Source organism: Fringilla coelebs (genome assembly GCF_963513975.1).
Source record: "Fringilla coelebs genome assembly, chromosome: Z".
Lineage (NCBI taxonomy): Eukaryota > Metazoa > Chordata > Aves > Passeriformes > Fringillidae > Fringilla > Fringilla coelebs.
The window spans coordinates 40,211,636-40,237,183 of NC_140031.1; the positions used below are offsets into that span (position 1 = coordinate 40,211,636).

The following is a 25,548-nucleotide window of genomic DNA, read 5'->3' on the forward strand; positions in this document are numbered from 1 at the left end:
GTTGTGTATCACAGCTATTTAAAAATAATGGGCTGGCTGTAACCAGTAATTCAAACACAATAAGAAATTTATTACTGTAATTTATACAAAATTGGTACAACACTGCCAGCAATTAGAAGAGAGGCAATAGGGGCAGTAACAGTCCAATAAAGTCCAATGATACAATTAGCTTTGATGAAGCATTTGAATGATATTTGTAAATGGTGTCCTTGGGGGAGGGCAGGGATAGGAAGTTTTTTTTTTTCTTTCTTAATTTAGTACTTTTTCTTGTCTAACTGTTCTTTTCAGCTATGAGAACTGTGTAATTTACGAATGGAAAGATACTCTATCAATACAGCAGCTTAAATATGGGCTTTGGAAAAATATATTACAAAGTATCTTATATTGTTGTAAATCATGGAGGAAAAAGAATTTCTTAACTTTAAAGCATCTGGCTCACAGTCTTCCACTTAGTTTTCTGGAACAGCCAAACACATTTGGTTAAGAAATCAATATTATTTAGCATTTTATCTAAGCTGTAAGACTGCAGTCTTCCTATGAGTAAAAAGAAGGAAGATCATATTCTTATAAATTATACATGAAGTTATTTTTATTGAAAAATATACATATGTTTTTGGCATATATCAACTAGCCTTACCAACTTGAAACTTTAAAACAAAAAAAAGGGACAATAATAACAGGACAGATAAATTAGCCTTCTCAAAACAAAAATTGCAATTTATAGAGTTCTTCAAGTTTCTACTCAAAACTGAAGTCTGTTCATCATTTGTATCAATTCCTTGTCATATCTCTAATGGTTGCATCTTCATTCTGTCAGCAGGGACACTGAGTGTTGAGGCAGAGAAAATAAAGATCTTATGGTGCCGAACAGTATATTTTGTACTTTGGGTTTTTTTTGACTGTAAGATCCACAGTTAAAAGACCAGATGGGAAAACTGTGATCATGTAGTTCAATGTCAAATATAACAGAGACTATATAAATTCCCTGAAACGGTTCTTGTCTGAAAAAGAGAATTTAGTCTAGGAATAATATTCAATTCATTGCATTAAAAAATGTCAATTTATGGAAAATTCTAAAATGCTTTTACTGTCAGTTTGTGCATATGTATGTATTCAATTTCTTCCTCTTTTTAAGTTTGACACATCACCTCAGATTATGCCCAAATTCAGCAAAGCTATTTAAATGCTTTCACTAAAAAATGAACCTCAACTTCTTTAATGCTATCCTTTAACCTTACATTCTCTTCATATATGTAAAACTGTAATCACAGACTTGTACTAAACCTCTTGATTATGCAGGAAGCTGCAAAGAGGACCAAAACAACGTTGATTAGACTGAGGTTAGGACAAATATGAATTAATAATAATTTATATAAAGCTAAATAAGGGGGAAGAGTTGTAGACACAGTTTACAAAACTTCTGCTTTGGAAAGTTAAAGACATGTCCCTGATTTCTCAGGGTACTGAAGTGAGATGAAACATATTTTTCTTTTTTTTTTTTTTTTCTTTTTCTAAATTAGAAATTTACTGCGCTGCTTTAATGAAGCATCACATGGGGTTGATACAGTTAGTCTGTGTTACATCCAAAGCTCACACTATTTCTTTCTTCATTTAAATGTCAAACAGAGAACTCACATTGAATGGATTATCTGCTTGCATTTACATGCTTGCACTGTCATTTTGCAGTTGAATTTACTTTTTTTTATTCAGCCAAGTAAACAAGACTCCATCAAATACCCTATTAAAGTCTATCTGTGTCTTCACCAGTATTACCCTTATCTTTATTAATGTAAATCCCTGCTGAATGATATATAATCTTTACAATGCATTATATTATCTATACATATGCCTTTTTATTATTTTTTATTAAGATCTATATCAAAAATTTTATTTTTGGCCCAAGAATTAGTCTTATGCTGACAGATTATAATCATCCATTTAATACACATAATTTTGGAACATTAGCTATATTTCAGTATTTTGGATTTATTTTTATGTCCTAATTCTTACTGGATATTCATAGTAATAAATCAGAATATGTCTCCTCAACTCTTGTAAAGAAAAGAACAAGAACAAAAACCACCCAACATAGAAGGGTGGGGTTTTTTTAATCTACTCCCACTAACTGACTCCATTGGAATTTATTCAGCATCTAGCTTTTACTTCAATAATGACAAAAATAACGAAGATAACTCTTTCTTTTTTCATGAAGACCATAGAATTTCTATCTGTTAATGTACCAAAGACTTTGTTCATTCTCATATGCTTCAAAGCCTTTCCTGTTACCCTGCTCAGTTGATACATGTTAATGTTAATCTTAACTTTCACTATAGCTAGATATATTTTCTGATACCAGAAGTCATACCATACAATTTATTAAACAGAGCAGAAAAGGGATTCCAGAAATGAATCAGTAATAAATCAGTACTCCATTCTGAAAGTGACAGAAAAGTGTGAGGGCTACTCGTATGTGTGGTGCTGAGTGTCACTGAATACTATTGACTAATGTTTTTTATATGGCCATATGCTTCTAGAATATTTTTCATACTTTCATTGTACCTTGGCATCTCATAAATATAGTTAGGTAACTTTATCAAAAATGCTGAAAAAATCAATAATATCTGAATGCAATTTTAATAACTTTTATTAAAAAAACTGTTTTTATATTTGTATTACTTTTGGATTTTTGGGGGGTTTTTTTCTTGCAGAAGGCAACTCTCTCCTGCCTTGCTCTGACAAATATGGTTTGGTTTTCTTATAAGTAACATACTTCGTTGAAGAGATCAATCCTAAAAACCTAAAATAAAGAAGCCAAGTACAGAAATAGAATGTTAAATAAAAGAGTGGAAAAAAAAATGCAATAAAGAGCAAACTTCTGCTGGACTGCATTTGATACATGACTTTTCAGAAGCATCCAAATAAGTAAATCTAACTTGGAAACTTAGTCATTGGAGTGCATGGTTTATGGCAATTTAATTCAACCAATTATTCATGGTTCTACTTTATTTTGCTGCGGGCATTATCATTTTCTTTTCCTCCCAAGTAACTGTCCCACAAGGAATAGATTATTGATGTAATAAGAATTTATGATATTTTAGATTCAAATCATCTAATGAAGTACTGAAGGTACTATAAATAACAGTAAATCTTCTCCTCCATGTTTTAACATGGTATGCTAGTCAGTTATTCTAAAAAACTTATGTCTGTCAGATAGAACCGAAGCCTATTTAATAAAAGATATCCCCTATGAAGTACAACTGTATCATGTAGTTCTGGAGCGTGACAGAAGCAAAAATAGCAATGATCTCTTTGAAGAGTATTCAAATGACACTGTGAGTCCAAGAATATCTATTCTCCCTTGTTTGACAGACCTTCTGAAAAATGGGCATTTGCCACTAGACCTTTACTGCATTCTTCACCTATCCAAAGGTAAACTACATTAAAAGTACATTTAATTAGACCCTCATGGGTGTCAGCAACCTCAGTTTAGGAAAAAAGTCTTAATAGTAGTCTTCTTTCCTTTTGCAGCTTCAAATTGCTGCCAGAAGCAGTGGCCTGGCAAGATAGTTTAAACGTCATCAGTTTTGTCTAGTGTGAAAATTAATGTAGAACTCAGAAATTACTGCAAGTTATGGCTACTTACATTAACTGTAAAACTGAATATCAAGGAAAATGTTCATTATAAAATTCTCTGCTGATAACACAATGACCACTGGAAGAAAATCTACTAAGTCCTGTACTCAGTATTTATTATAACACATATTATATATGAGGAATTATATTAATATATTTCAATACAGTCTATATATTACATACATACATACACACATACCTACATATATATATATGCGCATGCATATATAAATATACATTATATATAATTTCCTGTGTAGGCTAGATCATAGAATCAATTACATTGCACAAGACCTCTGAGGTCATCAAGTCCAACTTTTGACTGACCAGCACCTTTGACTGGTCAGCCAGACCACAGCACTGAGTGCCCCATCCAGTCTTCCCTTAAACACCTCCAGGGATGATGACTCCACAGCCTCCCTGAGCAACTCCAATGTTTAACAACCCTTTCCATGAAGAAATTCCCCTGATGTACAACCTGAACATACTCTGGTGCAGCTTGATACTGCGTCCTCTTGACCTGTCGCTGGCTGCCTGGGAGACGAGGCCAATCCCCACCTGGCTACACCCTCCTTTCAGGTGGTTGCAGAGAGTGATAATGTCTCTCCTGAGCTTCCTTTTCTCCAGGCTAAACATCCCTAGCTTCCTCATCCTTTCCTTATGGGACTCACCCTCTAGGCCCTTCATCAGCCTTACTGCCCTTCTCTGACTTTATTATATATCATGCTATAAAATATTTATATGATAACTTCATAATATGGGTAATACATATTATACATCATAAAAATTAAATATATATATAACTTTCCAAAATTATATAATAACTTGTATTGAGATATTTTATTATATACACACATAGAGTTTGTGGTTTTCTTAACACTTTGAGTTTATGTCAAAATCCATGACACAATTACTTTCCTTTGGAAATTGTCTTGTTTTCTCAAATTTTGGTTCTTACCTCCTTAAATATACAACTTCTCATACTGTCTTTATGATGTAAATGACTGAGAAAAAATGCATTATTTAACAATCAAAATCAATGTTCTTATTCCAAGATTTTTGCTCTACTTATGACCATGAACTTTTATATTCTGAAACCTTTTCACTGAGCTTGTTTCAGTTCAAAATTGTTCTTTTTGAAGTCAAATGCTATAATGTTGTATGACATGACAAGAATATTTCTCTGACATTCAGACTGAGTTCTTGTGCTTGTTGTCATGATATCTTAGAATTGCCTATCACAGCTTGTCTAGAAATACTGTGATCATTCATCATCAGTGTGAAATATTGCAGCAATTCAATCACCCAGGCTAAGCAAACACCAAATGAAGTCAGGGAGGTCAATGGGTGTCAAAACTGTCTGTATGTTTTAGAGATTACTCTGAGGAAGCTAGTTGACTTCCCTGTTTTAAGATCTGTCATGTCTGAGGCTGGTTAAGTAATTATTAATAGTTGGGAAGTTGGTGAGTAGCGGAATTCAAATTCTTCCCCCCAGTAATTAGAACTACACAAGCCCTAAGTGTTTCTGTTTCATTGCTGTCTTTGTCACTGGCGTCATTGTCTGTAGCCACAATGAAGGTCTGCTGCGTCACAGGCTGAGTGAGCATAGCCAGCCAGCTGAGGGAGGTGGTTACCCCCTCTATTTGACATTTGTAAGAGAACAACACCGGCATTGGGCTTCCAATTTCCTTTCCCCTGGCAAAGGGAAACATTAATAAACAGGAGCAAGTATTGTGGGGGCCACCGGAATGTTCAGGTCTGGAGCACTTGTCCTGCCCTTCAGGCAGGAGGAACTGGGCTGCTTTAACCTGGGGAAGGAAAAGGTTTCCTGGGGAAGCTGACAGCAGACTCCAAAACCTAAGGGGAAATCACCAAAGGGTCTTTGCATTGGTGTAAGGGCTGAGTATCAAAGACTGGTTATAGTGAAAGCACAGAGTTTCAGGCTTAATAAAAGTAAAAAGAAATTCTCACTGAGGACAGCCAAGCAGCGGTAGAAGCTGCCCAGAGAAGAAGGGTAGGGTCCATCATTGGGTGCTTCAAACACCAGTTTGACAAAGCACTGAGAGACCAGTGATCTCAACTCATGGCTAGTCCTGCTATAAGCAGGAGACCTCTGTAGGTCCTATCACTCTGAATTATACCACCATACTATATCACAGTATTATGATATGTAGGACAAATGATCAGTTCACAGTTAGATGTCAGACTAGCGAAGTCAAAGAGCCCGATGGGATTTTTAAGTCTTATGAATTTTCATAAGAAAATTAGAATGCAGTGCTGAAACACACATCTGTTAACAAATCTTCCAGGCATAATTACTCTGACAAGACAGAGATGACACAAAAATAAATACATACTAATTTATATGGCTTTTATCTGTGTGCTTTACTGAGAGAGCTTAAAAGTATAAATCAGTACTTTACTGGTATTTCTCTTACTCATATAAACTGAAGAAATTTGAAAACCATACATGACATCATATGATGAAGAAGGAAAATCACATAAAGAATAAAAAAATCTCTAAATACTGTATCTATTATATATTAAATATAATAATTATTACAGATAACAGGTAAGTTCATGAAAACTCATAAGGTAACATGATTTAAGGAAATTAACCTATTTGAATATTGTAATTACTTACTCAAATGTATATCAAATATGGCCCATCCAACTCTTCAGTTGAGTTCTTTGGGGTTTTTAATAGCATTTCTTCTCCTAATTCCTAATTTATGATTACCGACAGCAACAGACATAGAATTTTGTGTAATACATTACTACTGAACATAAGCCCAACATGTTCTCTTTTCCATTGAATAGGGAAATTATTAAAAACAGAAGTATCATCACAAATTTTCAATAAGGTGTAATTTTGCACATACATATTATTCTAATTATTACATATATGTATTTAGAATGTAAATCTAGAATTATTATTAAATTTGTAATATTTAAATTTTTACATGTAGTTGAAAATTTGCATGTAGATATTGTATACACTGAATTACTCTCCCACAGTATAATTTTCCTAGATGCATAAAAATTCAGAGGAGATAATATGTGTAATGCTTTGTGATGGATGCATACAAAGCTAGTGAACGGTATGTCCCCAGGACATGGTAACCAGCTACAAACTTCCCCTCATATAATTATTTTTTCATCATTTAATTTCAGTTGGGTAAACCAAAATAACTGTTTGAAAGCTATTATAACACTTTTGTTACAATTTCAATGGTTTGCACTGGCAGGTTTTTTCCTAACTCTAAAAAGAACTGGATGAGATTTTTAGAGAAGTCTACCTTAGTTCTGTAACAAGTCACATTTAAAAGTTACTGCAGAAAAATATGCATCACTGTTTAGCAAAACTGTTTATTAGTTACTTACTATCACCACGGCAAAGCAGAGGCCCCAGTTTGTAAGCAGCTTCTGAGTTTGGTCTGTCAGTATCTGTGATCACAATTTCAGTTACTGGTAGATGGTCCTTGTAGGAGAGGAAGCCAGTATCATTTGTCCTGAAAAGGCAAAATGAAAGCCACAGCTCTCCTAAATGCTTCCAATAAATATTTCATTATCATTGACACATTCCCAAAGAAAAGGAAAGAAACTTAAGAAAATGAAAAAGGCTGCCTAAACAAGAAGGTGTGTATATGTGTTTGTATATGTGTGATACAAAAAACTGTAAATAGAAACTTATGATTTGGAGTTAATATCGGGCTCACTTGACAGGACTAGAAGAATTTCATTGGAAGTGGGTAGTTTTATGGTTGTGAACCTAAAACAAGTGTGAGCAAAATCCTCTTGAATAAATGGGGACCTAACTGGCTGCCTAAGTCAATGAATTTTCTCAAGTCAAATTTGAAAATGAATTTTATGTTACTGAGGATATACTGTACCTGTAATTGACTTAGTCATCAGTATGGAATATTTAATGACTTAATATAACTTTCAAGTAAGTATTTTTTTTTTCCTCACCTTGACAAAAATTAAAAAATCAAATAGAAAAGTATACTCATGCTGACTACAGGAAAAACAGTATATGCTACAAATATGAAACGTAGAGAAAAGAAAATATGCAACTTTGCACTCTGAGCACACATCTAGTTCTTGTAATATTGAACTTAGTTCCTTGTTTAAAATCTTTGTTGACTTAGTGCTAGAACTGATTTTTTAAATGTCATAAGCACCAATTTTGGCCCTAAAATTCCTTTCCCTAAATCCATGGAAATACTCAGTTACTCAACACTATTCAGGAAAATTCAATCTGTCCATTCAGTCCATTCAAGGCTGACTCTTCCCTTTAAGGGCAAAGCAAATAGTTCAGAATAAAGAGCAGAAACTCATGCTGAATAAAATTAGTGACTTTTTCCTCCTCTCCCCTCTCTATTTCCTATCATCACCATCATCCTTCTTCTGCATGCAATTTCTGTTTATCTGTTTTGGAGCAAAGTGCAAACAAATGGACATTTTTTTAGCAAACTATTTTGCTTTACTGAGGAGTGCAAAACATGGAGTTTTTAAAATGTTAATTTTTCATGAGGTGAGATATTGCAAGTCTCTAATTTAAAACTCAAAGAAAATCCCTCAAAACACCAGAAGTGTTTGTTTCAGTAAAATGATGCTGTAAACAAAAGGAAACAATATAAATTATCTTTTGTGGGGAGGATTTTAAATTTTTAAAATTTTAGGACCAATTTTTTTTTAAAAATCTTTCTGTTCTAGAGTTCTACAGACTTAAAGTTTTTGATTAGTCAAATAAGGAGTTTAGAGTTAAATCTATGTCCAATGCACAAAATAAGATAAATTTCTCTGTAAAAGGTGACTGTCAAAAACCAGTGTTTCAAAACCATGGTGTATAGCTAGTTCTCTGTGCTCAAAATGCATCTCAAACAAGCATAGCTTCTGCCCACTTTTTCTACCCAGTGAACAGTATCTAGTCAGCTGATCCAAAACAGAAGTCTCTAGGAAACCAAATACAACATTAATCACAAGTACCAAAATTAGCGTACACTGCTGTAACACTGGAGTCACTGGGAAGAATCTCTACTTATAAGTGTCAAAAGTGGATACAATCAGAAATACAAACCCAGAGTCATTATACTTTCAATTTAATACACTCATAAACATTCTAAGCAACTTACTGGATGTGCATGTGAAGACCTGCACATAATCCCCTCATCTACTGTATTTACAAACACATTACCATTAAAAATTAACCTATATATGTGAGCATGGATTGAATACATGACAAAACTGAGCAATAATATTTTACATGCCTGAGAAATGGTGCTAATTTTTTTCTCAAAATGCATTCACCTTCTAATGCCTTATTTCTGTGTTAAAATTAATATTGTTTTTATTTTCATACAGCATAATAATAGGAAAATTCTTAGTGCTATATGTGTTTCTTTAATCTCTTTTATGGAATAAATGTTGCAGATATCACACTGTGAATTTTACTGCAATAGGAAATTCTTTTCTCCAGAAATTTTTGAAGCTTGTGAAGAATTGTTCTTCGATTAACTCTTGTACTTTCATTTCTGTTTGCTGAATTCCCTGCTCATGTCGAAGGAACAGGCATTTTCCAGCCCAACTCACTAGTCACTCCGTTAAAGGAAGGGTGGACGTTCAGAAGAATAAAATGATGTATTGCTTGATTTTGCATACATCAAATTGTTCCAAAGTTCCTAATCTTTACATTTTCCCACTTTCAAAAAATGATGCATTTTTTAAATGCATATATTAATGTACTCACTGAACTTGACTTATTTAAGTTAAATGGACTTCATAATTTTAAGACCATAAAAGTTCCTTTAACAGAAGAGCTTTCATTTGAAAAGTCCCTCTGCTTTATCAAAATCCTGTGCTGCATTGGAGCTATTGTTGAGAAACTTGTATCTGATCCTACTAAATGAAAAGCCAGGTTCAGATCTGACATTGTAACAAGAACTCATTCATTATATTATTTATTTGAAAGTTATCGTAAATGACACCAGAGAATTTTATGCACAAGTGGAAGATGTACATCCTAGAAATCCATTTATTGTCTTTGAATAGGACTCCATATGAGCGCTTTGCTTCATTGATAACAAGAGTATTAATTTTCTTTATCTATGTTGTAGATGAAAAAAGAAAAAAGGATGTAAAAAGTCTAAACCTTAAAGTGCAGTTATAAATTATGCTAAAAATTAACTTTTTTCACAGAATGTTTTATTTTAACTTTAATTACTTCAGTAGTCTAAAACTAGCTGAAGTTGTGCTAAAGAACTATTGTCTTAATTTATAACATGCAATATACTAAAGACTAGAAAATGTCAGTAAAATTAAATCTTCCCCAAAATTTAGAGCGAAAGAACTAGCAATAATACGTAATGTATATAGCAATAACTTTGTGAAAAAATATGTTCTGTAGCAATGAAGAGATGACACTGTGTCAGCTTAGATTTCCAACTGCTTTGGTATTACAAATGTGCTAAGGTCGGCATATATTCTTTATTTGCTTTTAACAAAAAAAAAGCATTGTGAATAATGAACAGTAAAAAGTCACCATTCCTCCCTGTCCGCATCACAGTTGCAGTAATGCTGGGAATCAATGCAGCTTCCCTCCAGTCCACAAGCACATTTTTGTACAGCAGGCAAGGAACCTCCCCAGTAAGTATGAGTTTCATTGGTTCTTCCAATCCACCAGCTCAGTGGCATCCCATCTAAAAAGGTCAGAGAAAATCAGTGCCCAGGCTTGTCTCCTACTTCTCTCACCTTTCCCATCCAAATAATTTTCCAAAAGTTTAAGAAGACAAAAAACCTGCTCAAATATAAAACCTTTAAATGACCAGGAAAAAATAGATTTCCACCTTTACTTGATAAGTAATTTTTCATTTTAATATTTTTTTATCATGTATTAAGTGATTGTCACAGATTTTTGCTTGCATTAGTAGAAAAGGGAACTCACAGCACCTAGTTCAGCCAGCCATGATATTAGAATAATTTATCTTAAGCAGTCAATTTATATAATTCATTTCAAAATGGTCCATGAAAGCAGAGACACAATCAGCCTAAAAATCAGGATAGTTTATATTCCCTAGCAAAGATCAATTTCAGATGTTGGAACCACCAGAAACAGAATGAGGGATGTCACAGAAATGGCGTCATCCCACTACCAAGAGTACTACAGAGAACTACTACCCATATTTGTGATAAGCTTAGAGTAGCTGAGTAGTGGTGTTAATCAGAAATGCCCAAAGACAGCTGTTCAGTCATGGACAGCAGATTCAAAATTTATATACTCAGAGACAACCGAAATCATGTTAACAGTGATCCCATAAGTAAATTATTATATCTGATGAGCAGAAGTGAGGTTGCCCAGGACTATCACATCTCTCTGTGGTGCATCCAGTCAGCATTGTTTGTAGCAAAATGATAAAACTCAGTTTCTTTAATGTTACAGTACTGCAGAATAAGCTTAAAGACATTGCCAAGCAAGCATAGCAGCAGAAGAAATATCTGCAGAACACATGATAGCTAAATGATATGAAGCACAAAGATAAACCATCTCAAATGAGATGGAAGAAGGGTGATGGATGCATGAAAGTCAAGGCATGAGAAGCAATCTGTTAAACTATAGAATTTCTTATAGATGCTTTTTGGTTTTGTTTTTTTTTTTCTTCAGCTGGAGCTCCATTTTCAGCACCTGGCCCCCATGAAGAAGCTGGAATTTATTCTACTCTCAACTTTGCTTACAAGCACCACTGCTTATTAAACCTCACTGTTAGATAAGACCTCTGTTACACTGACAGTCTTTCAGATCGTGAACATATTGACTGCATTCATTACCACACAACTGTCAGCCCAGCAGGCCAAAAAACAGTGTGAGCAGTTTTTCGAAAAGTCAAGCCTGCATAATGGCATCAATGTCCAATATCAGTGTTTGCGTTTGCAAACCATCACAGGAGGAAGAAAACCCAGAGACCGTGTATAAATAATTTATCAGACAACACTTTAAAAAGGTTCTAGCAACTAAGACTGTAAAAAGCAGAATATTTCTGCTGCTTTAACAGCATGCCTTAGGTTTATACTGTAGTCATGAATTAGCATTCCCAAGGTTTCACTAGGGACATGTTTAAAAGCTGGTCTCAGTTATTTGCTCATAGAGCAGGGTGAGGAGAGAGTATTTACTGAAATGCTGCAAGTTCATACTGATTAGCCTGGATTTTTTTCACTGCCTTGGCAGAAAGTACTGCCTAGGCAAAATAAAGCCATTAATTAAAATGGTTAGAGATTTCTTCATAATGATCACATAAATGTATTAACCAATGACTTCTTTAATGAGATCATTTGCAAATGCTATCCAGGCTGATTGAATACAGTGCATTCCTAAAATACAGTCAGTTAAGAATTACTAGGTGGACTGTATGTTCCAAAAACTATATTATGTAACCATCATCAAATTTTCTATTTCTAAGGCATACCTAGTGAAGATTATAAAGAGCAGAAATGAGAATGATTAAACTCTGTTTAAAAAAAGAATTATTTTAGAAAATTTGTAGAAGTCTCATGTAAGTCTCTTTCACATCTATTTATTCTTAGCACTCAAAACTAAATTTTAAATTACTTATCACAACTGATTGCACACTTCTAAAACATTTATTTTAGCACATTTATGTGCATATTATAAATATGCAGCTATATTCAATATAAACAGCATAACAATATAGATAGTGAATTATTTTAGCACATTTACATGCAATCTCTCTGGACAAAAAAAAAAAAAGGCTTTAAACTTTCTGCTTGAGGCAAACCAGGCTTTTGAACATCTAAACATAGCTTTAATTTGGAGCTCACAGTAAAAAGAAGGTTCAGCAGGACACCTTAAACAGCAGGTTCACTTTTTTTGCTGTGGAGGTGCTGTTTTCAAACAGATATTTTTCCAAGAGCAAACACCAGCCTAAGAAGCCCAGAGATACCCATGCCATAATTAGGGAGAAAGAATGTATAAGGAAAGAGCTTAGATCTAGAACCAGAGAGGGCTCCATGCAGAGGCATTCTCTCTGCTTAGTAGGAAAGAATGCCAAGGAATCAATTTTTAGCATCTTAAGAGTTTCTGGTGCACAAGCCAAAACATTTCACTAAGTTTTTCAAAAGAAAGTAAACAATGAAGATTTTACCTCCATGTTATTTGGAGCACTGAGATGTTCAGAGTAAAGTTTTTTAACACCAGCTCTGTGTCAGTAAGAGTTAAAATTTATTAGACTACATAACTTCACTATTTTTTTGGTAGATTTATTTTCTTTATTTCTTTAGGCAATTATAATTTTGTCAATAATCCACATTTTAACTACTGAGCTTTCTAAGAATGTTTATACTGGATAGTGGAAATTCAATGTTATTGATGTGTTTTGTCAAGTACTCACAATATGCACATTAAGTGCACACATTAACTTCTGCTGGTATCTATGCACTAATTTGTGCTCTTTTAAGAAAATATGTCCTCAGTAATAATTTAATTCCTTCTTCAAAATTAAAAAATTCTTGGAAGACTAAACAAGAGGGGAACTTAATAACAATCTCTGTTAATTTTAAAGTCTTATGAGAGAAATTAACTTGTGAATTTAATTCTCTGAAAGAAAATCATTATAAATCGACATTTGCATTTTCCTGGTTCAAATATCTCTTGGCAACTTACAGAAATCTGAGATCTCAATATTTGAAGTTGTTCAAACTCCGTAATAGCAAAACACCATAGCCTTGTTAGAAATAAATAACTTTAGTAGCCAGCAAAATAAAAGGCATAAATAATCAGGTTTGTCTGCTTTACTTACCTGACTTATCTAAAAGCCTTGACTTTTTGCAGTAGTAAGCAAGCTCCTGTTCACAGTGATCTGCAAGGTTTATTGTAGCCTGAAGCTGGTCTAGGCTGGCAGAATACTTGAAAAACACAGTGTGTGGGTTCTCTCGATTAGCACTTTTAACTCTGGTTAGGTTGGTGCTGTTATGCTGTATAATTGTCCAGGTTGCATCTTTCAAAACACATGTGAAAAGTAATAAAGAATCAGAGCATTGTGTAAGTTAGTAAGGGAAAGGGCATGTATGATGAAATCAGCCAAATCTCAAGATAACTTCTTTGATCACAGAAAGCCCTTTGGAGCCCATGAAATAGACATAAATCTTTGAGCAAAAATTAAAACAACTATTCATTGTTTCTATTCCTAAGTAGATCATTGTGCCATGACTATAACAGATATTCAGCTCGTTAGGATTATTCAATAAGGAAAGACTATGTGATGACACCCAAATATTTGTATCAGAAATAAAATATTGTTTACTTGGTAAATTGCAATGAAAGATTAGAAGGAAAAAACCATTTTCCTCAGGCTTAAATAATAAATAAAATAACACTAATTCTATCTTAGAATCTACCTAAATTGCATACATTCTTATAGCTTGAATTAATTTATTCAGTATGAGAAAATGGCCTACAGGCCTTTTCTATTATATATAGAAGAAGAAGTTTCTTGTGTATACTGTTTACTCTGAGATTACATGAAGGTGAATTATTACTGCCACCTAAAATTTAATAGTAGTCACGGTGAAGGCTCATATAATTCTTCTGTTTTGTATTTTTGCCAAGACCCTTCACATGTGAATAGGTTCAAAATGAGCTTATTCTGTTTCAACTCCCACTTTCAAAACCTGTAACTCACTCTCCTAACCAAAACCCCTTTCAAGGTAGGGGTGAGAAGTCTTCCAGTTAAAGCCCATCTGGGACAGTCAAGTTCACATTCATGGTCACTGTATTCTTGCATATTTATGGCCAGCATAACTTGAAAAAAACATGAGAAATATTATTTTTTCCTAAATTTTACTGTTGATATTATATTTCAGACATACTAACAGGTGTATTCTAACTACTAGACCTGCACTTTATATGATCAGCTGCCTATAGGCCACACAGGGCAGATCATAAAAAAATATCTGTAAAGAGGAAAGGATGATGGTCATTTAGAGATAAGTAATAAATAAGTAAGAAAATATAAATGAAATATTTTTATCTAATTATAAAATTTTATTAAGGATGTAATTAGACTGTCAAAAAACAGATAGCTAGAAATACTCATTGTCACACTCAAAAAATTACACAAAAAAGAAAAACAGATAACAGGAAAGTTTGTAGCATTTTAATTAGCAGTGTGGACTGTAGGCTTTTGATTCTGAAACTGACCTCCAAGAATAAAATCAGGAAATGGCACCTCCCTCCCAGCTGCCTGAAAAAAGAGCCCCATGAATGTCAAAGACAAGGCAGTGCAATAAGAAATGTGGGCATCTGCCTTCCCTGCCTCTGGTGGGAAAAGGGAATACCAGTCATGAGGAAACTGGGAGCAAAACAAATATAGTGGATTCATCCTGTCAGAATGTATCTTGAGATGAAGAACTGATCAATGATGTTTGCTTAATGTGGTGAATAAGGAGTGACTGAGGAAAACAGGAACAGCTGTTCATGGACACACAAGGATAAATCAGACACTACACTGTACCTTGGAGAGTTATACCCACTTAGAAAAATTGTCATTTTTCTGCCATGATTCTTTGGTCTCTTTTAGTCTCACAGGACACTGGAATATTTATTTTTAAGAGCCTGTGCCAATCTGAAATGTGCTTTTTGGGAGCAAGCACTGTACAAGTCAGAGTAAGGAGCTGACACAGTGAGACTAGGTAAATTGCTCAGGTCAACATCAAAATCTTACTATAAGGTTTCTAAGTTCTCAACACTTAGGGCTTATCTAGCCCTAGCCAGTTCAAATCTAGCTTATTCATGTATTATGTATTCTTTTAAAAAGTTATAACTGTGTAAAAATAAATTTTTTGTCAAACAAAACAATAAAATATTCCAGTCATTTTGGCTGGAAAGCATTTCAAATAAAAGGAGCTAAGTAAACAGTAAAGGAGACAGCCATAAATCCAGCAATAATAAATTCCAAAAAGCCATTTAAATTTAAGCTTAGTTGAAAGGACATATACCAGAAAGCAATATAGTTGAAAGCAATATACCAGATACCATACAGAGATAACATCAAACTGCTTTGTTTAAAAGCAGACCAAAACCAGATTCTGACAGCTAAACCTTCAAGTTATATACATGATCAGATTTAAAAAACTGGTTGCAGAAGGGCAACAGGGTGTCCAAAGGTGAGGCTGCAAGGGTCCCACTGGTTTCATTTGTATTCTCCAAAAGATCACCAGTTTGAAATATGAAGTTTAATATCAATATTACTCCCAACAAAGGCCAGAGCTAAATGAAAATTTTTCAGAAGGCTATTGGGGAAAGTCAGAAAATCTCTCATAAACATAACTTATTTCTCATTTTCTTAAATATCCTCAAGAGGCTGCAACTTCAGTGAAAGCAAAGCTGCTCCCCAGAAATGAACTAGTATGACATTGTCTCCATATGGAACACATGCCCCATTTATGCAAAGCATAACAAGAATTCTGTGTTTGCTTCACAGCCTGAATCCTGCTATAATTCTGATTTTTATGCCTAATTATTTGCCCAATATCCTGAGCAAAGGAGTCACCTTCATTTTGTTGTTCATATTTACATTAAATTCACAAACTGCAGAGACTTCTCACTTGATAACTCGGTGTTTCAATATAATGAGCATGCATACAGTCACAGCTGTAAGGTAAAGAAGTTTATCACCTCACCTGTCATATTGCAGTATACGAGAAATGGTCCCAAGGGGCCACTTCCATCTGAATCAATATTGTAAAAGCCTGAAGTGTTCCCTCTGTGCTTATAGGCTTCACACGATTGCTCATAGATGGCTGTAAAAGAACATATTCCATCACAAATGTAATGCCATGATTTTACATTTTATTCAGGAAATTTAAAAAAAATATGTGCATGACCCTTGGCATTGGGAAAAGAAGCTGGGTGTGTGCTATCTCTGCTAAAGAATGAAGAAAAATTCATGCAATCAAAACTACGCCTTTATTAGAAATTGTTAAGTGTATTTGGTTATATTTATCATGGAGATTACATGGTGCATTTTTAGGCATTTTATTCTGTATTTCCAGCTTAAAACCTCAGGGAGAAAAACATGAAATATGGGTGAGTAAATGGTTGAAACATTGCTGAAAAATGCTAGAATGCCAAGGGTATTACTTAGACCCTGGTAATCTGATTTTTGGGAAACCCCCATTAACTACCTCAACTAAATCAGATTTTTGTTGCTGCTGTGGTTGCAACGTAAAGCAGAAGGTAAGCATTTTTTGGCTTTCACACTTCTTAGTTTCTTCCCATTTTAAGTGGAAAAGCAAGAGACTTGTCAGAGATTTCAGTAAAAGCACCAAATTAGCAAAGACAAAATGACAGCTCCTTGGTTCCCTGTCATGTATACTTTATATCAGTCTAGGTTTAAAAAAAAATCTGTGATACCTCTTATGCATCAAATATCTGAGGAAAAAAAAAAGATATATGAGTCCACCTCTGTAACTGGATCTCAGAAAATATGATGATAATGTCAAAACTGGACACATTAATCTGAATTCTCCTTTAACTATTATATTTCTTTTGAGCAGTCATAATGTTTTTATCTTTCATTTCAAAATTAAACTGCACTCTATTATTTATCAAAACTTTTAAAAATTCCACCAAAAAGAATGAGCTGTTAGATTAATAATGAAAAGTTGTTATGAGTGCTATAATTCTTTTTTTAAAATAAGCTATTTTTTTAAAGAGTGTTATCTTCTATTTTTTTGCCTGATGGTTGCTGACATTATATGCCAACAACTATAAAAAGAGACAAACCATGCATCTTACTTACTCTATGAAATATCCATAATAAACAATTTTTGCAATTTTCAAATACAATTTTATGGTTCCTTACAGTAAATACTTTTAGCTAAATTTAGAAATTACAAAAGTTCAGTTATTCCTTATTATTTTTGACATTAAAAAAATTGATAACTCATATGGTTACATTTCTCATTAAGTCCTAATCATCAGGAAACCCTCTGTCTGTCCTCACAGAAATCACCAGATGATTCAATTTGTGACTTTTCAAATTGCAATGAATCAAATCACCTTCATCTTCAGTCTGGGATCATCAAGCTTTAGTGGGGTACAACATGGTATTCAAAAGCTACTATAGGCATATTTTCGATTTTACATAGTTTTTCTTAATACTGTTATTCATGGTTGTTGTTGACTTTGTACGAGCAAGACTTAAATAGGTAGCCTTCTAAAATCAGTGATTTCTCAGAAAATCCCATTTGGGTAGATATACATTCTTTTTGTAAAAGCTGCCAAAAAGGATTGTATAGATTTCATGTAGACAATACAAAAGTACAGAATTATTTATCTGATGATTAGGGCAATCTTTGTATTTAAAAAAAAAACCAAAAAAAAGTAAACTTCTATGGATTTTTACTTATTATAGGCATGTAATGAAAGCCAGTGTACTTAATTTATCTTCTTCCCAGAACATGCTGAAAGCAGTACCAAAGTAAAGCATCTCCTGTGAAATTATCTAAGTTACGTTCAATTCAAAATGTGTTTATTTTATTTTCTTCTAATCTACTTCCTGATCCAGCAAACTATATAAACATGTGTTTGAGGTTTAGCACAGGATTACTTTTGGACATGCATGTAGTCCCACTGGCTCAGAAATAATAAATATTAATTGTTATGATGAATGCAGATGAATTTACCGTATTTCTAAGTGATACATTGATCCAGAAAATGGAGTTATATGGATGAGAGAGGATATTGCTATCTTATATAAAATACAAAAAATGCAAAAGAAAAACAATTAAACTTTCAATCAAATTTTTTGTTACATATTTTGAGTTCCAAGGCCTTTCTTCAAACCAAATTATGAGTATTTTTATTTAATGAATGATAAGTTCGAATGTTTTTTACTTTGATTTGCTTTGTCTTTTTGTTTTGTTTTGTTTTGTGGTGAAGAAATTCAATTAGAAGTAAAAGCATAGTCAGAAATCAGAAAACACCTTAGACTTACGATAGTGACAAGTTGCTCCCTTGTAACCAGTATTGGCACAGTTACAGTGGAAACTGTTCCAGGACTGTGAGCACTCACCACCATGTTCACAGTAATTGGGCAAACACCTAAAACAAAACACAATATGCATTTTCACTCTTTTTTCTCCGCACTTACTATTGTACTTAGCAAGAAAAGCAGAACCCTGGAAAAGTATAATGTGAAGGAAATCCTCAAGGTCATGAGTAAGGATGCCAATGTAAGTAAAAGAAAATTAAGATAATTTCTTCCCTGGTATCCCTTTTGCTTATAAAAATATCTTAATTATGTAACAAGCTTAAGAGAACAGAAATGGGCATAAGATACAGATTTGTTGTTAGCATTCAACTGGTCGCAATTCAATACAGACTAACAAACCAATTAAAGGTTCGTGTGATGATAATTCAATGGCAAGTTTTACAATAAGTGGGATTTCTTCAACAACATGTATCAAAACAAAGCAACATTACAGCAGATTTCTTTCTGTTCTCGTAAAAATAATAAAAGAATCACCTAACAAATAAATTTGACCACAGCACTTGACATCTATTTCTTATTCCTAAATGCTATTTACTTTCTACCCTAGAAAAAGTTCAGTATGTTGGTTCCAATGTAACTAACTACTTGTAAAGCCAGTTTCTGTTCTGGTAATATGACTAAGATCCTGGATAGTTTTGATTACTTTATTCTAGGTATACAATGGTTGACTGAAAAAATAATTTATCTGTAACTTCTTAGTGTTTAAGACTGCAGCACTATACTAAAGTATAAAATAATTGTGCCATGAAAAAGAAAGAAATTATCTTTTTTTTAATAAATGCAGCTGAAAATATATTGAAATAGATTGGCACACTTCAATCAAATATTAACTAGCTTTTAACCAATTATTAACTATAGTTTCACCCTAGAAATTAGTTAACATTCTAACTACATTGAGTTTATGTGTATGATACAGTTCAGAAAGTGTAAAATGACTTTGCTGTTGACACTAGCCACAGGAAAAAAACCGAACAAAAACAACATGCCCACTAACATTCACAGGATCTTAAAATATGTTTTAACTCATCTAAGAAATGTTAGGAGAATACTAAATTAGGATTGCAGAAAGTCCAGCATTTCACACATCTGCCTTATGAATAATTCAGGGTCTTTGCACATTTGCTGCTCATGGCACTCAAAGAATTTTATCTTTCTTTCATGTTTATAAACAAGGATAAGTGGTTTTCACAGACAGAAATTAAAAAAAGAAGTAGCAGGTGAAGTATAGGTAAAGTAAGCAAACTGATAGATGTCAGCTATTTTCAAGGAAATCTATGACAATTGTTGGCAGTGAAACAGCTGATCTTGTATCTATTCTCTCACTCAAAAAATGTATTCCTAAGATTAGTCAACAGATGATATATGTCTCAATTAATTATGTTTTGGAGCCTAAAGATAAAATCTAGGCACCAGATTTACAATTATTTTGATTTTAAATCCTTTGTTTGACAGAATTACATAAATATGCATACTAATGTTTCTTAGTATATGCTATATTTCTCTTTCTAATCATCAGTTATTATAAATACAAAACTCTAGCAAAACTGCCATTCAAGACCTTCACTGCATTCACTAACAGCTGGTCTGCTTTTATTTCAGTCACATTTTGTATTTTATGCCTTTTTGATAAAGACATTATCCAAAAATTGTGTTTTACATGGTCTTGTATTGACTCCCTGTCCCTACAAATTAATCTTCCTAATATTTTTCACAAGATGAAAAGCTTTGAAGAAATTGATGATGCTTGAACCAACCTTAATAAAAGTGAAAACTAGTTAAGAGTATAATTTAAATCTTTTAACATTAAATTTGTATCTTTTAATATTAAGTTCTTTCCTCTGCTTCAGAATGTATAATAGAAAGTAGCCACTTGCTACATCAAAGTTAATGTAAATTATATTATATGCTGCGACCCTACCCCAAAGCAAGATTTAGAACACAGCTTTCTTTGAACAAGCTAATTTCTAAAAAAAATATTTCTCATATTTTAAACAGTATTTCTAATACCTAATCTATTTAAAAAAAAATATGTCTGCTAAAACCAGAAAAGCAACAGCTAATTAAATATTTACCACATATTTCTTGAAAATATGCTTTTAAGTGTATGGCTTCTGAAAATTATATAATATTTTAAACCAAGGCAGCCACCTATTAATAACTATAAACTGAGTTTGAGAGGCAAATACTGATCCTGCATATGAATATAGTTGTGATAAAGAAAGGGAAAAACAAGAACTTTGTGTGTCAATTTTGTGTGTGACACATTTTTTTGTACTCTATTTTTTTATCCTGGTTCTAAATGTTGGTTAAAATATCCTTTTAAAAAAGCAAATAATTACTGCATTTTTAATGCCTATTATTTCTTCATTCTTCAGCTTACTAAAACAAAAAAATGAAAAAAAAATCAGAACTGTGCAGTGATCATAATTTTTCTTTTTGTCTTCTTCTTTTTAAAGAGATAAACCCATTCAATCCTTTTTTGTATGCTGCTGGCAGGACAAAAAGGCAAGAGCTCCTGGTAGGAAATTGTGTGTTTCTGTGTAGTGCTCAATATAATTAGGACAGACGCATCTGGTACTCTCTCCTCAGAGACTAAATATGCTAACATTGTAAGGTATTTAAATGACACTGTGTCCTTTAAAGTGATTTTGTGAATGGTTTATAGCCAAATAGGAGTTATTAAACCAATATATATTGATAAAGGAGCTGAGAAAAATTATATTAAGGAGAAATATAAGAAGAGAATTGCTTGCATGCATAAGAGATATATGAGCAATAGAACAATATAAGGATGTCATGTAATGAAATGGTTAAATGAGGGATCATGGAAAGACTGATGACTGCAAACAGTCATAACAATTTAAGGCTAGGATAAGGAATTAGAAAGTTTATCAAACTGAGAAAACTGAAAATAGGAAAATGGTACAGCATTTGTTCGTATAAAATGAATAAAAAATTTAATAATTTATATTCAGAAAAATTAATTATTAACTAAACATCTCTCAATGAAGACTGTAAATCTCACAAAGAGCACTCTTCACATGCTAAATTGTATATGTGAGGTAAAGAATGGATTAAATAGAATTGTTTCCAGTTTATTTACTATTGCATATAAATCCAGTTTGCTATGCAAAGAGTAAATATTGTTTTCATGCACGTCAATCACTTCTATTACAAAAGCTGCCAATAACTCTGGCATTTGGGCCATGCTTCATGATTTGGAACTGAAGATGTAAAGACTCGCATAAAGACTTCAAGACAAAGAAGGGATTTGTTTGCCCTCACCTGTAGGGAGATATTTACTATCAGGAACACAAAATGCTCATTAGCTTAGGGCATTCAAAGACATTTATAGATCATGGTAGGAAGAAAGCATTTTTTTCTCAAACAATATGGTGTGCAGGATCATACAAGCTACCTATTAAATACTGCTTAAAACATGTAAGCAGTTTTAATTTGCCAAATATATGTGCTTTATCATCTGGGATTTATGGTGAGATGCAGAATTAATTTGATAAAGAGAGACATGAAATTTGTTCCAAACCATGAGCTGCAGATATTGAATAAAATGAGACTTTGTGAGGAAATGGGAAAGAAATAGCAAGGCAGCACAAGACCAGACAGGATTTTTAAAAGCGATCTATTTTGAAAAAAAAAATTAATTAGGGTAATGAAATATAAAAATGAGTGGATTAAACTTCTGTTTTGATGAATTAGGAAGACATATGCTTAGCATGATGGGAACTGAAAACTAAATCTTTGTTTAGATTGAGAGCCAATGCAAGAAAGGTACAATGGTCAAGATAAAAGAAGAGACATAAATTAACACCAGAAAATATTAGAGAAAACAAAACCAACCAACCAAAAATCTCCCATAAAGATCTTATTTTCCTGTTGTGTCACTGATCTTGAGAAAACACACATTATTTTGATGAACTATGAAAGTAATATAAGATCAAGTAAATAAAGTGTGAGGAAGTAGTAAGAGTTCAGTGTTCTGACACTTGTGCGCTCCAAACAATGCTAGATTTTTATATACTGAAATTTACACAGTGGCTTTAAACATCATTCATTGTTTATTTATACACTTACCATCTTTTTAAAACCCACATGTACAAACTTACATCTTATGGCCATTCAAAATGGAAAATAGCCAGAATTGCTACATAAAAAATGTACCATCTTCCTTTTAAAAATTTGGCAAGATATGTCTGTGTTCATGGAGGAGAAAATGGCATCTAAACTGAAACTCTGAGATGAGCATTTTAGGAGGTCCACAGTGACTGTGAACAATGAAAAATTCATGGTAAGTTAGACAAAAATTGGTATCAATTGTATTGTGAGCCAACTGGGTGATATTTTTCACTCATAATCTTGCTTAGATATTCTTTAATGCGTTTGACTAAAGAATATACAGATTCTCACATTAGATTATTTTGACCTGATTCTCTTGCTGATTTTGTCTTCATACAAGCAAGAAAAAAAGCAGTGTAATAGAAGTAAGTTCAATTCCAGAGCACAAAAACCAGCAGTGATGCAGTGGTTTAGAAGCTGGAAGGAAGTGTTGTGTGGTCCTTCAAAGAGGAGAGGAAGGAGAGTTATGACTGAAAAGTGAGAAAGTAAGTCAAAGGCATGAGTATGAAAGAAAGGGAAAAAGAAACATCAATGAATGTAGCATCCCAAGTCCCCAGTAAGCCATAAAGTAAAGTTTTGACTAAGGCCAAACTGTGTTTTGGCACATGTCTATCACACTTAGTGCCTATTGCAAAGTCAGGATTAGCTCAGTAAGGGTTAAATTAGCAAAAATTTATAAATATATTTATATTTATATATTTTAATATATTTATATATATTTTTATATATTTTTTATATATATGTATGAACGGCACATGTTTTCAATGTATGATAGGTGTAGAAATATTAGTGAGAATACACACTAAAAACACAAGTGAAAGGATCATATCATAGGCAGAACTTTTATCCTCATCTTGGACTTTTCTCTCCTTAAACTTTTATTAAGAATTAGGTAAATAGCCATCTTTCATCTACAAGGAGTAGTGACTGTTTCCAAAATAAGAACATAGATAGTTGTACACGGTGTTATGTCTAGGAATGGATTGCAGGTCACAGAAGTAAGGTTGTGTGACTGATCCTGAAACTGGCTATTGTCTTAAAGCAGATCTCTGCCTACAATGTTTTCCCAAAAAGACCTAACTTCTCTTGAAAAGTCCTATAATTCAAAAGACAGGCTTTTTGAAATCAAAAGACACTTTATGAGGACTAGAAATATAGAAAGTAAGGGAGAATTCTCCTCTGTCTGCTGCGTTCTTTCTGTACAGCCTTTCACCTGGGTCCAAGCAAAACTTTGGAATTAAAGAGAGCATAACTGTCTGTGACTGCATTCTCTGGAGCCCACAGAATAAAACTTCTTCCATTGACTATTTGTGTGCTCTCTCCCTCTCTTCTCAGCAGCTTGTGTTGTTCTGCAACCCCCTCTGCTTTCACTACACTGAAGCCTAGCATGTCTTTCCTTCAAGCATTTCTATTTCTGGGAATGTATACAGTCTTTCCTCTTTGGGGAGAGACTTTCCTTTTGGGAAGGGACACTTCAACTAGGCACTCTTTCAGAGAGATGCTAAATGCAAGTAATGAAATTTGTTCTGACCATGGTCTAAAAGACAATTGCTCACTCATTGTAATGGATATTATCTACAATGTTTCTGGAGAGGAAGAATAGAGGAAACAGCAGTAACTTTTGTAAAAAACATAGCATTTTAAAGGGCAGATAGGACTACAGCTCGCAGTAGGGGATTTGTGTTTGCAGCTTACTTGAAAAGAAAGCAAGACATTTAAATTTGTCAGAAACATAAAATAATTTTAGTCAAAGTTAATTTTATTTGCAGTAAAAGGAAGTCGATTTGCTATATGCTACATATTCTGCATTTATTCTGAATTTCTGAATTCTTACAAAAGCATGTCATTTTTTAAGCGTTCTGTTCTTTGTCATCAAATCACTATTAGAAACAAAACACAGACATAAATAAATTAATGAGTAAACATTGTTTTCTCACCTGTCTGTAATGCCACATAAATCTATCTGAAGATCACTGAAATTGCCAAAAGCATTTTGCTGAATAGAGATCATATCCACTGCTTTGTTACCAATGGAAATATGTCGCATGCATCCTTGAAAACCACCAAATGAGGTATTACATTCAGAAATGTTTCCACTGCTAGGACAGCCTGAAAAAAAGAATAAAAACTGAGCTGAAAAGAAATATTTTATTGAAAAACTTTATATACTCCAAAAGTAAATTGAACTCTTATAACCTCTACACACTTTAACCTTTGTGACTTAGCCAGAAGCTCTTCTGATAAACCATGGTTGTATGGCTGAAAATAAATACCTCTCTGCAGTCTTACTGCTTTTAAAGCATGTGCAAAACATTGCTAAAAATTTAGTTACAGGATAACCTAAACAAAAGCTCCAAAGCAATGAGTGCAATCAAGATATGAACAGGTAGACTGTAAGACCTTAGTCCCAGAATGTTAGGTTACAATACAAGGTCACATGATTTGAACAAGTTTTAGGTCACAATTGAAGTTAAATAACAAAAAAAAAAAAAAAAAAAAAAAAGCCAAAACAGACAAAACCAACCAATCAATGAAACAAAAACCAACCAGTTACTAAGTACAGTGATTTTACTCTGTCAGCTGTTAAGAATATTTTGTCAATTACTGAAACTTCTTGTTGCAGACCATCAATGACTCAACTCGCAGAGATGCTCCATTGAACCTACTACTACGGACAAGGAAGAAATGGTTGAAAATGTAAAGGTCAAGGACA

General features: G+C 33.3%; 1 protein-coding gene across 1 annotated transcript in view; it reads right to left on the minus strand.

The window, feature by feature from the left end:
* Positions 1-25,548, minus strand: part of CNTNAP4 (contactin associated protein family member 4) — a gene marked incomplete at both ends in the record, with an annotated part of 195,152 nt that overhangs the window by 24,730 nt on the left and 144,874 nt on the right. The window contains 6 exons of the mRNA XM_084225161.1: positions 7,018-7,145; positions 10,178-10,334; positions 13,446-13,643; positions 16,327-16,446; positions 18,645-18,751; positions 24,773-24,944. Coding sequence (XP_084081287.1) covers positions 7,018-7,145; positions 10,178-10,334; positions 13,446-13,643; positions 16,327-16,446; positions 18,645-18,751; positions 24,773-24,944 — 882 coding nt within the window. The remainder of the gene's footprint in view (positions 1-7,017; positions 7,146-10,177; positions 10,335-13,445; positions 13,644-16,326; positions 16,447-18,644; positions 18,752-24,772; positions 24,945-25,548) is intronic.